At 38.0% G+C, this 17,063-nt stretch overlaps 1 protein-coding gene across 3 annotated transcripts in view; it reads left to right on the top strand.

Annotated features, from left to right (window-relative positions):
• Positions 1-17,063, top strand: part of TMCC2 (transmembrane and coiled-coil domain family 2) — a 105,222-nt gene that overhangs the window by 64,788 nt on the left and 23,371 nt on the right. The window contains exons 1-2 of one of the 3 annotated variants that reach the window (XM_063297515.1): positions 3,565-3,804; positions 10,590-10,764. The exons of the other annotated variants lie outside the window; for them this stretch is intronic. Coding sequence (XP_063153585.1) covers positions 10,696-10,764 — 69 coding nt within the window. The 5' untranslated portion in view covers positions 3,565-3,804; positions 10,590-10,695. Of the gene's footprint in view, positions 1-3,564; positions 3,805-10,589; positions 10,765-17,063 lie in introns of those variants that run through there. 3 annotated transcript variants of the gene reach the window in all.

The following is a 17,063-nucleotide window of genomic DNA, read 5'->3' as shown; positions in this document are numbered from 1 at the left end:
CAGAGTAGAGATGCTGATTATTTTTTGGTTGTTGTAAGGGATGCTGATTACTGTAGATAGCTTAGTAATTTCCTTGGGTGCCTATAACGATATTTGGCTTTGTGCTATATATAGACGGTAGGGGGTTCTTTACTTCCAGTCCTTTAGGAATGATGTCATGTTGTAGCTATCTCTCCCAACATTCCCTGTCAGCATGGTAAATAGGGCTGGGATAAATGGAGGTTGTAACACAGTAAATCAGGACGATCTAGGCTCATCTCTTCACTAGTGTGTTAGAGCATCTTCTAGAATCATCCAAGGCTCATTGTCCCAAAATAATAGTAATGAGGACAGGCTTCATATTAGTTCATTGATGATTGGGTAATGTTATGAAAAAGTTATAAGTCACTCCTGAAGAAATGACTAGGTGGAACAGCTGGCATAGATGAAGTCAGGGAGAATTAATATTTTTAGATTAATGGGAGACTCAGAGTGAGGATGTTAAATCTGAGGAAGCAGCTAGCTTTACTTCATTATGTGGTCAAGAAGCAAAAGTATAGAGAAGAATTTGAAGCTTGTCACTTCAATAATTCCAGATATCCCTTCAGTACTCTGTGCGTATTTGTGTGTGCGCATCTGTCTGTCTGTCTGTCTGTCTGTCTAGGATTTCATTAAAACTTTACACTCTAAAACAGTGGTTCTCAAAAATATGAACTTGTAATGTGTGAAGTAATTGCCAGAGAACATATAAATTCCTTTTTTATTGTAAGTTTTGAGTCAGGATTTTCAGTTATCTATCTATGTATAGCAAAACTATGAATCATGTGATTTAATATTGAAAAATGATACTAGTTCTAATTTAATGCATTTGCCATCAAAAACTCTCCTGAATGCTTACTAGTAACATCATGCCTACAGTATATTCCTGATTAGTTCTTTGTTTAGAAGACTCATTAAGATGAAACGTGCCAGTAATGCAATTGGTATATCTGTTTTTAAACTGGATTAGGATCATGATGCCTGTTAAGTTTAATGATTGATCCCAGTGGTATCATTCCTTCCAAGGATAGGAGGATATTTCACCCTTATGCAATGTGGCTCTTCTGTTGATTCCTCCTGGGCTGCTATTTAAATTGTTTAAATAGCAGTGTTAATGCACAAAACATTTAGTTGCATTTATCTAATTTAGACCTAAAATGTTTTAATTTATTTTCTTGTGCAGCTTGGTTTAACCTTGGTTCTGTTGGTGGTGCAATGTGGTTCTAACAAAAATGGCGGCGGCAGCAGCTGTGTCTCATTCTTCCTTTCTTCAAAGCGTGTTTTAAAAATTCTTCAGATATTAGATTTACTATTGACACAGCTGTTTCAAATCAGCTTCAGAACAGTTTGAAGCCTCCATTGCTTTATGGTAGTGGGCCATATTTAAAACAGCGCACCAGTGTGAGCACCATCAAAATTACCTTATGAAGTAGGAAAACTGGACTGATTTTACATCTCCAGCTTCTCTCAAGAATGTTTCATGAAAATATACAATATGGTGATGGCTACCCATGTGTGTCTCAACATCCAGCTATGAAATACAATCACATTGCCTCTAGGGGGAAAATATGGCGTTTTATTTTGGACAGCAGGGAAAGCATGAACAGGTTTATGCCAACCAAGTCTATTTATGAAGTCCTCTGAAGGAAAAATAAGATAGAAAGGGCAAATGAATTATATTTGTGTACTGATGAATCTTCTATCCTGTGAATGATTTGCCTCATATATTGACATTACTTAATCCCACTCTGTGTAAACTCATATAAAGTTAATGCAATCATAAGCTTATTTATCTGTTCCCCCATCCAAACTGGTATCTGTGTTCCTATATATGGGCTTCCACTACATCTGAAATTTGGGTTTCTCTTAACATAAAATCTTTCATTGCTTGGATAGAAATTACTGTAATTCTAATCAATGATATACTGAACATTTTAACCTAATTCTACGATACTTGTAAACTCCCTGTTTATCCACTTCGAACTCTTTTTTTTTGCTTCTTCTCCCCCTTTTTGTATGTGTTTCCTTTTCCTTTTCCTTTGTAAAAAGATAATAATAAAAAGACTACGTATTAGTGGGTTACCTAATTTATTTTTTTATCCAGCCTTTATTTTTTTTTATTATAAATAATTCAAGGCAGCGAACATACCTAATACTCCTTCCTCCTCCTATTTTCCCCACAACAATAATCTTGAAGATTAGTCATCTTTGGTTCCTGGGTTTTTGTTTGGACTTCCATAATAAACAGTTCTGGAAATAAAAATCTGAAATGTGTTTTATACACATTTTGTACAGTGTTCTATGGGTACAAAAGGGTCTGCAGGTGCCCCATCGGGCTGACCTTGGCTTGGCTTGAAAATTAAGCAGGGCTGAGTCTGGTAAGTACCAGGATGAGAGGCCTCTAGGAATATAAGGAACATAAGCTAGAATGAGAAGTCAAGGGATGTCCTGCAAGAAGGCAGTGGCAAACGATTTCCATAAGTAGAGAAAACTGCATGGATATTTCCATGGAGTCACCAGGAGTTGAAGGAGACTTGACCTTTTTATAGCTGAAAAAGACTCCTAATGGATTTTTTTAAAGATCAGCAATGATGGTCCCTGTCATTTAGACTTACAGTCTAAAAGACATAACGCAAAAGAAAAGGAATTGGAAGAGAAGAAGAAAAACAAAAACAAAAAGCAAGGAGATACTAGTTCTTTGTTACAATTTTTTTATCAGAACTGGCTGGGAAAGAGGAGCCAAAATCTGCTGTGCTTCCAGCAAGGCTCTTCATTCTGTCTGCTCTCTTTTGTGGCCTAAAAAGGGCTGATGCCAAGCCCTTTGCAAAGTACTTGTAAAAATGAATTTTTCAGCAGACTTCTATGGGCTTATGACTTACATTGCTAAATTGCATTCAGTAATATAATGTATTATCATGTTCTTTTGCTAGAATACATCTCTGATCTTTCATCTTGATTTAAACTTACACTATAGAGGATACTGACTTGAAACAGATGTCCTTTTAATAGTACTTACTTGATACTGAAAATGCTAGGAAACAAAACTGGTATTATCCTTCTAAGGCTTTGCTCCATATTCATCTTGAAGACTTCATAGAACTGAGTTTCTGAGAAACTGACAGAGTCCTGGTTTTCTGTTCTATAACCTTTGCCCTCATTCCTGAAACTGAAACTCAGTGGAACCATAGCCTGTGTCCTAATTCCTTAAAGGTATAACATGATAGCCCAAGGTGGTTGCTGTATGTTCATGTGTTGAAATAGAAACTTGTCCCATAGGTTTTCAATGACTGGGTACTTCTCATCCTTGAAAATCCTGGGATGCCTCAGATGAGCTGTCTGAGCTTCAGACAAGAAGTTGTTGCTTGAGAAGGACTGACAATGATTGTCATTTCTGACAAGGCATTTTTTCATTGGTCAGGATTGGGGTGCAACTGTGGCTCCTTCTTCCATGCCAACTGGCTTCTAGCTGTATTAGGTTTCAAGGTTCTGCCTCTTCATGTCCTTTTAAAGATTGGGTTACTAAGAACCTGTCAGAGTCGACAACTGTCCAGGGATGAAAAACGGCTCCAGAAGGCTGAAACATTTGGACTGTTGAGAGGCACTGTTCACAAACCATGCAGGAACCAGAGCAAGTGAATTAAATTAGAGGAGTATTTTCAGAAAAGAAAACAATGATGAAGGCAAAAGACAATCCTTGGGAGACATTTTGAAGAACAAAAATACCCAGGCCTAGCACACCGTGATATTGGACTAAGGACACCAGAGAATTTCACAGCGTTTCCAAGAGTATCCTTTATATTATCTAGCACTATAGCTTGAAAATAGCAACATTCTGTTTCTTTCCAAAGCAATGGAATTTAGGGAGTTCTAGGTTAGAATTAAGTTCAAATATGATTTTGTATACAGATCTTACCTATATATGATTTTTATTAGTGCATTTGCTGATTACTTCTGGTTCTCAAATAGCTGTATGTTAAGGACACATATATGAGAGTCACAAACACAGTATTTGGAATTAGTATCCATCAGTTCTTGAGTTTGTGCCTCAACTTCTCATCTATTAAAAAGGATAATTGGTAAACTCTGTACTAAAAAAAGCTAAGCTTAGGCATGGCTTTGCTTCCACCTACACAGATCAGAACACATTAGTTAATTCCAAGTAGTGTAAGTTCAGTTTTGAGTGATGACTCAAGAATAGCAATGTTGTATAGACATAAAAATAAAACATTGGTTTTTTAGCGAATTGTATATTGCCTCAGCTCTATTATTTGTGAAGACGGCTGTGGTTCCCCTGAATGAAACCTTTGTTCGCAGAGTTCACAGAGTTCTGAATTCAGGGGATGAAATCATGGTAATACGAGCTCTCTCTGCTACTTCTTTTCTTAGAACTAAAATGAGATGAGATCTTTGATCCTTTAACCCAGAATTGCTGGCTGGCAAGAAAGCAAAGAAGAAATCAGTAGTGTATCATGATACTAATTTCTTTCTTGGTACATGGAAGTACCAAGTACCAAAAATCATTGCACAATCAGTATAAAGATATACTTAAAAAGATACAGAACCATAAACCCTGGAACACAAGTTACTCACAACAATGCTAGAAAAAATAAATCTTGCAGTAAACATAAAATGTGCTATGTTTTAATAATCTGTATGGCAACCATGGTGAAATAGGCTAGAAATAATATCCGTATAGTAGATACCAGCTGAACTAAGATTTATGGGGAGAATGAAGCTGAGAAAATGGTGTGCTTAAAGTAGAGCGTATGACATTCATGGTGAGGACTCAACTCTAAAAGCCTTTAAAAAGGTAGGTAGATAGACAGACATCCGGACAGGGCTATGACTATGGATCTAGCACTCTGTCTCGAGTTCTTTTTCTGCCATAAACATCCTTGGGCTTCTGTTGCTGCCTTCAGATCTTGCTGAATGAATGTGTTCCAGTGATTCTGGGTCCTTGTCATTTATATCCAGGCTGGCACAGAAGGAGATAGTGCATCTTCATTTTGATAAATAAAGCATGTCACATAGTCCAAAACAATTCAGATTTTGATTCAGAATTTATAGGAATTCTGAGTGTAGGAATTAACTTAGTCTGCTGACACCCTTCTCTTCATTTGGTTAAATGCTTGCAGAAACTCTGAGCCTGTTGGGCAGGTATGTTAGAGATAGACATTTATTGATGAAAGTGAAACGCTGATTCTACAAATGATGGTTGCAAACTTGTCAGTGGTTTAACAGGGTGACAATGTATGGAGTTTTAGAAAAAAGCAATTTAAATAAAAATAGCAAAGTTTTTGAGAGAATAGTTCAACTGCTACAAGTAACATAAGGCTGAAATCACTGCAAACAACAGAACCTGAAAAGGGTCTGAGATGACAAAGAGATAGCAAGACAGATGATTGGAACAGATATAACATTACCCAGAACTGAGAAGGCAGCACTGAACAGAAATAAACAATCCTTCATTTAACTAAATAAATGTCCCTTACCTTACTGGATCCAGTTCTTTCAAGGCTATTATTTAATTTTATTACAAAGATGTACAGTATATGCTACTTTTGGATCTTGGTTCTAGACCCCTCAGGCCAATCATATGACATCTGTTTTACAATTCACGCTTCCCTTACGGGTGGCCCTCAGCCAGGACTCTCAGAGAATAAAGAAACTCCTAACTTCCTCTCTCTCACCCCCTTCATCTTATTGGAGAGGACAGTGGCTGTGTCTTGAGAGTCTTTAAAAATCCCTCATCTAGCCAGGAGGCCACTCAAAATTAAGAGACCCCAGTTACAGCTAGCCAACAGGGTGTTCAAAATTAAGAGTCCCTTTTATTCCCTACAGTTGCGTTCAGGTATGTTAGTGGCTATCTTGGGTGTGAAAGTCAGGGATCAGGGTTATTTTAAAATATAATAAGGACACTTGGAAAGAAGATGGCTTATCTGTGTATATGTCTTGTCTGTATCTAGATTGTGAGAAGGACCAAATGTATTTAAAATGAGGTAGTCTTTATATCTTACGCTATCTCCCCTCTCCCCTTAAAAAAGACTTCCCCTTTCAAAGACTGTTTCAGTTGAAGGATACAGAATTTGCCATATCAATCAAATGTAGCCAAAATCACCTATGTATTTTCTCCATAATTTGATAACAGCTGTAATCTAGGATAATTTTTTCCATCATGATCCTCATTAGGAGGAAATAACCTGGCTGTGATTTGCATTAATAATGGCCAGCAAAGTAGAATGGAAAATGAAATGTATTCATGGGAAATTATAGTGAAAAAGTATACAAATAGAATCTCCATAGATTTTATAAGCAAAATAATCTTCCATATATGCTGCTTAGAGGCAAGTGGGGGGAGGACCATGGATAAATAATAGATTAAAAATTGCCTGCTTAATTTTTAGTGATCAAAAGATTGTTCTACACAAGAGGGAAGATAACCACAATAACATTTTTATGATTCATTTCTCCAGTTCAAGGGCTTGCTTCAATTAGTTTATGGCAAAAATTGAGAATTTTAGTCAGATATCTTTCATCTATCTTTAACAAGAATACTTGTTGATTATATTTATCTGTTACCATGCACAGTTACAGTATCTTATGATTAAGATGAATAGAAGCAGATTTATTAAAACATCTCTGCCATATAAGTTGATGGAGCTCTCTTTAGTTTTCTTCCAGAGTCTAGAAGTACCACAAATGACTTATAATAGTATTCATGGAGAGGTGAGCATATAACAGTGTGGACTAGTAAAAGGGTTGCAAAGCTTGTTAAAATAAAACAGATTGTATATGGAGTATTACTATTATATGCCTTTGAGTCCGTTTTTGACTCCTAGCGACTGCCTGAACTAGTCCCTGCAGTTTTCTTGGCAAGATTTTTCAGAAGTGGCTTGCCACTGCCTGCTTCCTAGGGCTGAGAATGAGTGACTGGCCCAAGGTCACCCAGCTGGCTTTGTGCCCAAGGCAGGACTAGAACTCACAGTCTTCCAGTTTCTACTCTGACGCCTTAACACTACACCAAACTGGCTCTGTATACCTCCTATATGGGGTGTAGCAAACAAAATAATCTTGTAAAGAATAGTTGTAGTAAAATGACAGAAATTGGAATGACTTTGCTCTGATCCATATTTTATCTTCACCTTGTAAAGGGAAATCACTTTAGAATATGCTAAAGAAGGTGGTGGACATACCCAAATTTGAAGGCACATGTCGGCATATACAAAGCACCTGTCATCAAATAAAGTGCATTTTTGAGGAGTGCACAAAGCCCGATAAAAATATAGCTTTTTTAGAGTTGCTGACATGTGTTACATCTGTGTCCTCCAACCCATGTCCCCTTCAGATCTTGATCTCTGTTCATTCCTAATAGGTTTTTAAATTCCAATTGTCTAAGACTGTTATTCAAAATGGAGGCAACAGCTGAAAATATTTGGGCTAACTTATTGGGGTGTTTTGAATGTGAAGATTATAAGATGAAGTTTCCCTGGAACTGAACTCAACTTTACATGGACACATCCATATTGTTTTCTTAACAACAATTACAGATACAAATTGCCACTGTTTTTTTCCAGGACCTTGGAGGGGGTGGGGGACCAGAGGGATAACTTCCTACTGTATTCTACAGTCTAGTCTCTCATCTAAGTACTGACCACTTCTGACCCGGGTTAGCTTTTTGGAGATCAGTCAAACTGGTGAACTGCTCTTCCTCTGAGTGTAATATCAGTTTGAACTAGATGTGATGATGCCTGTTCCTTTTATGTCCTACCTATATTAAGTGCCATCTAGTTTAGCTTGAAGATAATGTAGTTTTCTTTTTCCTATCATAACGGTTAGAGGAGAAATCCAGGGAAATTAAGAAAACCCAAGGCTGATGCAAGTAATGAGATTTTGTTGACACGTTGAACAATTAACTTCGTGGTTGTCTGGGGAATGCTGTAAAGTTCAGGAGTTTAATAAGATTCAAAGAAAAATCAGAAGCCAATACTGTACTGCTTTTGAATTTTTTGATCCTATCATAGGGGGCACCTATTTACTGTGATGAACAGTGATTTTTTTTTAGTGCTTTATCCTGAAAGAAGTGTCTTTGAAATTATTACAGTAGGCCTGCTTCCAGAATAGCCCTATTATTCTAAAAATAAATCTTCATTTTCAGTAGTAATCTACTGTACCCCTTGCTGTCTCTTTGTTGCAGCAGGCTGACATGGTTGCAGTTTTGGAAACAACTGTAAATAGGAGTAAATAAAGATGATTTCCCCATGTATTCTGTTCCCCTATGGTTCCATAAGAATTGACAGTCTTTGTTGAGTTTGATTGTCCACAACCAGACAATTCTGAAGTATTCTAGCATTTTTGTTCCCACTGTTCAAATGTGTGACAATTCCACTGCTGCTAATGGGAACTGGAATGGCTTCGCTATGCAGAGTGAAAGTTGGTTTCTGATATGAAATAATGATTTCATGAACTCCCAGTTGTGTGTTGTGGCGCCAAACCACAGGAAGCTGTCTAGCATTGCCTTCAGTTAACTGAGATAATGAGAAGTGAAGGCAGATAAAAAGGGAGTGTAGGCAGATAAGCAGTTCAGACAGTGCATGTCAAGCTTTTGCAGTCACTGTATAATCTAAGTTTTTTCAAAGTGAGCTTTGATGATTTGCCAGCAGGTCCAAGCATGCATTATCATCCATATGGGACTGTACTGTACACTAGTAGTGATGGTGAAGCTTCTGGAATTTCCTAGCATGCAGAAGAACCAAAATAGCTTCCCCTAAATCCCAACCAAAGAGCAATACATCCTGATGCTTGTTGGGTGATTTGAGTTTGAAAACTAGCAGCAACAAGTGATTAGTTGCTTAAAGAAAAAAGTCTACGGTAATGAATGATAAACTAAAATTTGTTTATTCACTTGGCCCTGCCCAGCAAATCAAGATTTTTAATGCTAAACTTCTATTATATGTACATGTGTAAGGCACACTAACAGGCCACTCATTAAAATGCCTCTTAAATGAATATAGGCTTTCCTCAATTTATGTTGGAAATGTATGGAAGAAATAAATACAAAAATCAAGCATGAATTAGTTGTGGTATGATAAAATTAGAACGACGCTGGCTTTCTTCCACCCACCATTATTAATAATATTTTGCACTGTAATAATTTTGACATGTTCAGTTAGGAGGAAGTATTTATTTATTTATTTATTTATTTATTTTCTATCCCACCTTTATTATTTTTATAAATAACTCAAGGCGGCGAACAATCAGCATGGAAAGAAAAAGTTTCACTGCTAGAAGAACTAAGAAACTAATTAAAATAGTGTTTACAAGGTTACTTTTCCTTTCTCTTGGAAGACTTTTGAATTGAACTTCTGCTTTCTGTATTGCAACCTTGCATTTTGATGATGTTTCATCAAGAGAGATGTTCCCAAAACAATATTTATTAATCAATAAATTGGGGGGTCTGCATGCTCTCCTTTTTGGAGGTACTGCTTGTTGACAGAAAGGTTGGTTCTTTATAAAAAATTTATTTGGGTGCCAAGATGTACACCTCTCCTTCCCTAAATAGCACCCATGACACTAGTCCACATTCTAGATATTGCTCCAGAATTATAATTTTGCTTCTTGTTGGGGAAGAGATGGCATTTTCATAACGATGATAGATAGCAATTTGAATGCTGAGAATGTTTTTCTCCCTGAAATAGTATTTACCTGAGGCTATGTGACAAAGGAATTTAAAACAATTTAAGAACTAATATATTCTCAGAATGTACTGTATGGTCATACAATATATTAACTGACAGCAATTATTACATGTTTGGTAGTCAGAGTTTGTTGCTTCAGCTTGATTTGCTAGTGCAGAACAAGCATTCCAGTTTATGCATGATTATGACTCTTTGGTCAACCTTGGTATCCAAAGAAGTTTTGGAAGCTAATGCTGGGAGCCTACGTTAATATGAATTTGAGACTATTTTCATTTGCATGGATACTTAGTAAGCTATTTGAAAAGTTCTTCAGACTATACTTTTATTAGAGTGTAAGTCTAGTTGAGTTCAGTGTTGCTTACTTCAGAGTAAACATGTTTACCATTGGGTTATCAGTCATGCAAGAGCCAGATCATCCACTACGGACAGAAAGTTTAAGTATTCCAAAAGCCACAGTACTTGGTTGAAATATGTGCAGTTAGCAGAGATCCCATGCTGCCTTTGTGGTGGTTGCCATAAATAAATAAATGGATTAATTTCTTTTATGAATTCTTCTCTTGAAAGACAACTGATTCAAACAAAGTTGTGGTGGTATTTGTCCTCTGAATGCATTGGGGAGAAAAGCAGGGGGTGGGGGCCAAAAACCAAATAGAAGCACCAAGGAGACCAAGCCTCCTGAGGTTTGTATGTTCTTTCTGACTTTGAGTTCATACTGTTCTCCTCAGTACTAGCCAGAGCTTATTGTACTCAGCTGCTGATTGAGAGCTTGAGCTTCCAGAGAGCAGCCTTACCTCACATGCCTTCCTTTTTTCCTTTCTTTTATTAAATGCCCCCACCAAAACACAGATTTCCAGCCCTTAACTCAGTTTATGCCAGGAGGCTGGTCTCATGCCCCTTGAAGTTTGTTGACAGGAAGATTGGTTCTTGAAGAGTTTCCCTGTGCAACAATTGCACCAAACGTTTGTAACCAAAGCTGCTCCTCATGCCACATTCTTGTGATTCCTGTGCTGGGAAAAAGATACTGCTACTCAACTCTTTCCTTGGTGTCTTTGTAAGTACAGCCTTCTTCCTTCTGTTTGGGTAAGGCAAAGTGTTTTTTTGGCATGAACTCTTCCAAAGGAAAAAGGTCGTTTGTGTAATCTTTAAGTAGAATGAGGAAGCAGCTGAATGAGTAAGGCTCTGTAAGGTTGTATAATCCCATGATGAGCTGAGAACAACACAATAGTGGCACTTGTTCTTAGAGCAGAGGAGCCATGCTTGGGAAAGAGCATTATGAGGGACCATAATAAAATTCATCTCTGTTCTGGCAAACAAGCAAAATTGTCGTCCCTCTGCATCACATTTCTCCTTCTTGCCTTGTTAAAAATATAAGGGATTTGCCAGCTGTTGTGATTTAATTAGTCAATTTTGAATACAAGTACTACTTTTAATTGGTATTGTCTAGGAAAATATACATGGTTTTTTTAAGAGAAAATGATTTCAGTCTTGTTCTGATGCTGGTCTAAATTTTATTCACGGTGGACTTTTCCTTCCCAAAGTTTACTAATATATACCCTACTAGCCTTATTCAATGCATGGAAGTTCCTGTCTTTTTCTTGATTATACATTCTGTACCATTTTCTAACTGATTTATTTAATGGGCCCCAAGGCCATTTGCTTAACTCCCTCCCTCCCTCCCTCCCTCCCTAATGGTCATGTTGTAGATTGAGGCATATTATAACAAGTATATATTCCATGTATTAATGTAGTGACCATGAGTATGTGCTGTTTGGCAGATCCAAGAATGACGGCTAGTGTACGTTGTATATAGTATATATTCATGCAGCTGTTATGAACTGGTAGTGTTCTTAATATTCATTATTCTTCTGAGTTGGATCATAGGCAACCATATAGCAGGATAGGAGGCATAAGTCCCGCCCCCTGCAAAAAAAAAAAACCCTCCACTTTTGGTTTCTAATTTAGGGTGAAAAATGCTTTTTAGTTATTTGTTAGACAGTTGGTATTTGAAAACCCTAGTTAATTTAGACTGATCTGCACTTCTGCACTGCTCTGCACTTGTCCCAGCATGAAGACAGTCTAGTTACCATTTGGGGATGGTAGGAACAGATTATAACAACCTCAGTCCATCCTGGGTCTGCTGGGAAGGCACCCGCTATTCAGGTTTTCTGGCTTTGCTTCAAAAGTAGTATTTTCCACTCTTGTTAGCTCAGGCAGGGCAGTGTAATTCACATGTTCTGCATCATTCTGTCATACACAAATGTCTCTGTTCTGAGTGGCTGGCATGTATTCTGATGCTCAACTTCCCCCACTCCTTTGCCAGTCTCTGCTCTACCTTCAACCACCCACTTTGTACTGGGTTGCTGAATCAAAGCTGCCATGAAAGGCTGGACCTTTGTTTTATAGTTGTTTACAGGCTCAGTAGTGGAAAGGGGAAATGCTGTCTCTCTCTCTCTCTCTCTCTCTCTCTCTCTCTCTCTCTCTCTCTCTCTCTTAACTGGTGAAATTGAGAAGAATCCTGTTTAGTTTCTCCTTTGGCCCAAGTGACAAGAGCCATAAACGGTTGGGTTTTTTAAATCAGTGCTCAAAAGACAAGCCCAGAGAAGGGAAAGCAATTGACACTTGCTTTCCTGGGATGGGTGGGAAGGGAGAAGGCACAGGGGAATCCACCAAATAAGACCCATGGTTTAATCAGGGTCCAGACAGAACATAAAGGGGAGGAAGAGGTTCAAATCCAGACAGAGATTTCTTAAGATGGCTCATTTGCAGCTGATTTACACATGGGAGTTAAGCATCCAAGGGCTGCCGCTAGGAAAAACCCTTACTATAAATCACATAGAGATCTTTTAGTAGATTTTAATCTTCATTCTACTCATTGTTGCTATATGCAATAACAAAAATACAGGCTTGCTGCAACTGCTAATAATGATTTATTAGATTTGTATGCCACCCAACTCCCAATAACTCTGGATTGTTACTATTGAATAGGTATCCACATAGCTAAAGGCATGTGCACTTCTCCCCCATTAATCTTTCCAAATATGCTTGACTTCATGCTCTCCTCCTAGAAAGGAGTTAGAGAGAAATGTATCAAGGGAAGCTTTTCAGTTGTGCTACCTCCTATGAAGTATACTAGGGACTAGATTGCACTGAATCTTTCAGTGCCAGGCTGCCCAGCATATTATTTAGTTTCTTTTAGGCTGCAGTCCTGTACATGCCTACCTCAGAACTAACTTCCTTCCTTCCTTCCTTCCTTCCTTCCTTCCTTCCTTCCTTCCTTCCTTCCTTCCTTCCTTCCTTCTGAAAAAAAAGATATTGATGAGAAAAAATTAAACCATCCTTTACACTTTGTTTTAAGAACAGAAGTTACATTACACATAACTTGATTTGCTTAAAGAAGTCATGCACTGTATATTAAATTTAGACGTATGGTTTATTCATAATTTAAATGTCTTCTAATTTGGCCTAAATTTTCAGTTAAAAGGATTTAATTATAATATTCAGAGCTCTTATAACTGAATTTAAAACTGGGAGGAGGACTCATTCCTTTGTATGTTCTCTTGAGCAGGTAAGGGAGATAAGATCCTTGTTTCTAACCTACGGAAGTAAGCATACTGCTGTCCACTTCAGTGGCAAACTGGCAGAAGGACATGTCTGTCTCTGCAAAAGAGAGCAAGATAGCACCCCTGCAAACAAGCCAGTCACTTTTTTCTTCTGTTGTGGAAAAGGATCCCTAAGGAGTCAGCAATTCATAGGAAATAAAATAATCCTGTGTAGAAATGTCTGTATGTTGCTTTGTGATTAGAGATCATTTGGGGAGGAGCAAAAGTTTCAGTATCTGAATACCTTTCTTGGGTTTTTTTATACATGGTGCTATAAGAAAACATTTTGTCTTCTATTTTTTTTTCCTGTTCTTTGGAGAAAAGACAGGACTTGGGAAGGGGATGGGGAATATTGGTTCTTTTTCTCCTAATCTTATCCTTTTTCTTCCCCAGAAGAAACCTGGGGAACCTTTATATCTTTGTACCTCTGAATAAACCTTTATATCTTTGCACCTCTGAATAAATATTATGAGCAAAGCATTCAAAAGGGGCACTTTGCAGAGTGCATGGGCACGAGCACAGCCACATTCTTCAGAAAGTTCACTGTAGCCGATTTGAAGGCTCTCCCCAGTTGTCCCTGCTTGTCTCAGTGTATCTGTATATGCACATAAAATATTTCTGATGGAACCAGTGAAGCAGATACGGATGCAGACAGCCAGGGAAAATCTTTGAAGCCTTCTTGCACATACTGTTATTTGTGGAGGGTGGGGGTTGAAATAATGTTGGTATCTTATACCACTCTAGGAGTGTTTTTAAATTGCAATAACAGTTCAATTTATAGCCCTTTCATCTTTTTTCATTTCCTCTTGGTTCTCTTCTATTTACAAGAAATTCATTAACATGAGAAAGAAGACAGAATTATTGCATAATGGTTTGTGGTTTGATGGTGATACTACTTCATCTGGGAGCATTCTGAGCCTGACTTTGATTGCAGGAGATCAGAAAAGAAAGTAAGAAACCGAAGTGGAGGGTTATGCACAAGATGCAAATGAAGTTTTAATATTTATCTTTGCTCAGTTGAAAAATACATATATTTAAAGAAAAGTTGAACTGATTTGTGGGTCCCCTTGGTAGTGTGAGCCTCCATTGTGAAAATAAGTAGGTGATGCAGTTGCATCTATGGACTAAACACAGAGGCATACAGAGAGTGAGCATCCTTAATCCCCTATAGCCATTTTTCTTTTGCTTTAATGTCATTCTGTTTTGTCTTTTTCATCCTCCTTGCATTATATACAGTTTATCTTGTTCGTTTGTTTGTTTGATTTATATATGGCTAAAACATATAATTCATGGGTGTTCTGATACCAATTTGATGGTTAGCTAACTGTTATGTCTCTTATAGTACAATCCTTTAATTTGGATGCATGGAATTTGAACTCTGAACTTCTTTTGAAGTAGAAAAGTTAGGGCTACCTCTTCAGAAATGGACAAAATACTCCCTAGAAGAATGTTTATCATGTAGTAAAATTGTTCTACACATGTTAGATTCTCATTCCTTTTCTCTCCTGATACTGGGTTTCAAGTAGGAAATAGATGGTACCTGAAGTATTATTCTGAAGGAATATTTCAATATGACATTAAATATAACTAGATTTCCAAAAGGTCAGTAAGAATTCTCTCTGAAATTGTCGACAACACTGCCCTGATTTCAGGTAGGAAATAATCTGCCTTGGAGAACAGATGCTGCTTTGACACATCCTCTTCCAAAACTGCTATCTTCCAAGTGACACTGTCTTGAAAATGGAGGAGCTGAAATCCAAGATATCTGGAGAGTACCAGGCTGGAGAAGGTTGCCTAGAGACAGAATCCATCTGAATATCTTTAATATTCAGGCCATGTGTTTCTGCAACTTGGCATCTTGCACTTCTGACCTTCCCGGCTTGTGGCAATGGAATTCTGTGGCTCTATAATTTCTATTGTGGGTTTGCTACCTCATGAAAGCACTTGCATTTCTGTACTTAATGCTGCTATTACTAATTCCATCTTATTTTGTCATTCTGTTTTTGCTGTGAGTCTGCACTGCAGTAGTAATAGTTGTAGCAGAAGTTTTACATTTGTGTTTCGTTCTTTCAAACTATGATTGGATCATCTTTTTCTTCCCACATCATCAAAGGAGCCCAATGGCTTTTTATTAAAAATAATAGAAAATTTGCTCAAACAATTATAAAGCTGTTTCTCCATGCACAAGGATGAAAAGTTTGCTAATCTTCTCACAAATCTATTTTATAGGCATTTAAGGTTTACTGGAACTATGGAATAATTTTACCCTTTTTATTTTTTAATTTTAAAATCAAGCTCTGCATTTGCAAATCATGTTGTTGTTGTTGTTTATTTGTTTAGTCGCTTCCGACTCTTCGTGACTTCATGGACCAGCCCACACCAGAACTTCCTGTCAGTCGTCAACACCCCCCGCTCCCCCAGGGATGAATCCATCACCTCTAGAATATCATCTATCCATCTTGCCCTTGGTCGGCCACTCTCCCTAGCATCAGCATCTTCTCCAGGGTGTCCTGTCTTCTCATGATGTGGCCAAAGTATTTCAGTTTTGCCTTTAATATCATTCCCTCAAGTGAGCAGTCTGGCTTTATTTCCTGGGGTATGGACTGGTTTGATCTTCTTGCAGTCCAAGGCACTCTCAGAATTTTCCTCCAATACCACAGTTCAGAAGCATCTATCTTCCTTCTCTCAGCCTTCCTTATGGTCCAGCTGCCGTACTCCTTTCCCAATCTTAAACCAATCCATTGTTCCGTGGTCTGTTCTTACTGTTGCTACTTGGTCGTTATACAGATTCTTCAGGAGGCATACAAGATGACTTGGTATCCCCATACCGCTAAGAACTTGCCACAATTTGTTATGGTCCACACAGTCAAAGGCTTTAGAATAGTCAATAAAACAGAAATAGATGTTTTTCTCAAACTCCCTGACTTGTTCCTTTATCCAGTGGATATTGGCAATTTGGTCCCTAGTTCCTCTGCCTTTTCTAAACCCAGCTTATACATCTGGCAATTCTTGCTCCGTGAATTGTTGAAGTCTACCTTGCAGGATCTTGAGCATTACCTTACTGGCATGTGAAATGAGTCCCACTGTTTGATAGTTTGAACATTCTTTAGTGTTTCCCTTTTTTGGTATGGGGATGTAAGTAGATTTTTTCCAACTACAGTCAGCTCCAGGTCTTGTTTTTACCGACTGTATAGATGTCCGCCACCTTTGGCTGCAAAGGATGTAGTCAATCTGATTTCATTGTTGTCCATCTGGGGAAGTCCATGTATAAAGCCGTCTCTTAGGTTGTTGGAAGAGAGTGTTTGTTATGCAGAGTGAGTTGTCTTGGCAAAATTCTATCAGCCTATGTCCTGCTTCGTTTTGTTCTCCCAAGCCATGCTTACCTGTAATTCCAGGTGTCATTTGACTGCCCACCTTAGCATTCCAGTCTCCCATGATGAAAATTACATCTCTTTTAGGCGTGGTGTCCAGTAGGTGCTGCAGATCCTCATAGAACTGCTCTACTTCAGCTTCTTCAGCATCTGTGGTTGGGGCGTATATTTGGATCACTGTGATGTTAGATGGCTTGCCCTGAATTCGAATTGAGATCATTCTATCATTTTTTGGATTGTATCCAAGCACTGCTTTAGCCACTTTACTATTAATTATGAAGGCTACTCCATTTCTTCTGTGGTCCTCTTGTCCACAGTAGTAGATCTGGTGGTCATTTGATGTGAAGTGGCCCATTCCAGTCCATTTCAGTTCACTGACG

Source organism: Candoia aspera, chromosome 3, assembly GCF_035149785.1.
Source record: "Candoia aspera isolate rCanAsp1 chromosome 3, rCanAsp1.hap2, whole genome shotgun sequence".
Classification (NCBI taxonomy): domain Eukaryota; kingdom Metazoa; phylum Chordata; class Lepidosauria; order Squamata; family Boidae; genus Candoia; species Candoia aspera.
Note: the sequence above shows the minus strand (reverse complement) of the source record. Positions and strands in the feature narration are given on the sequence as shown.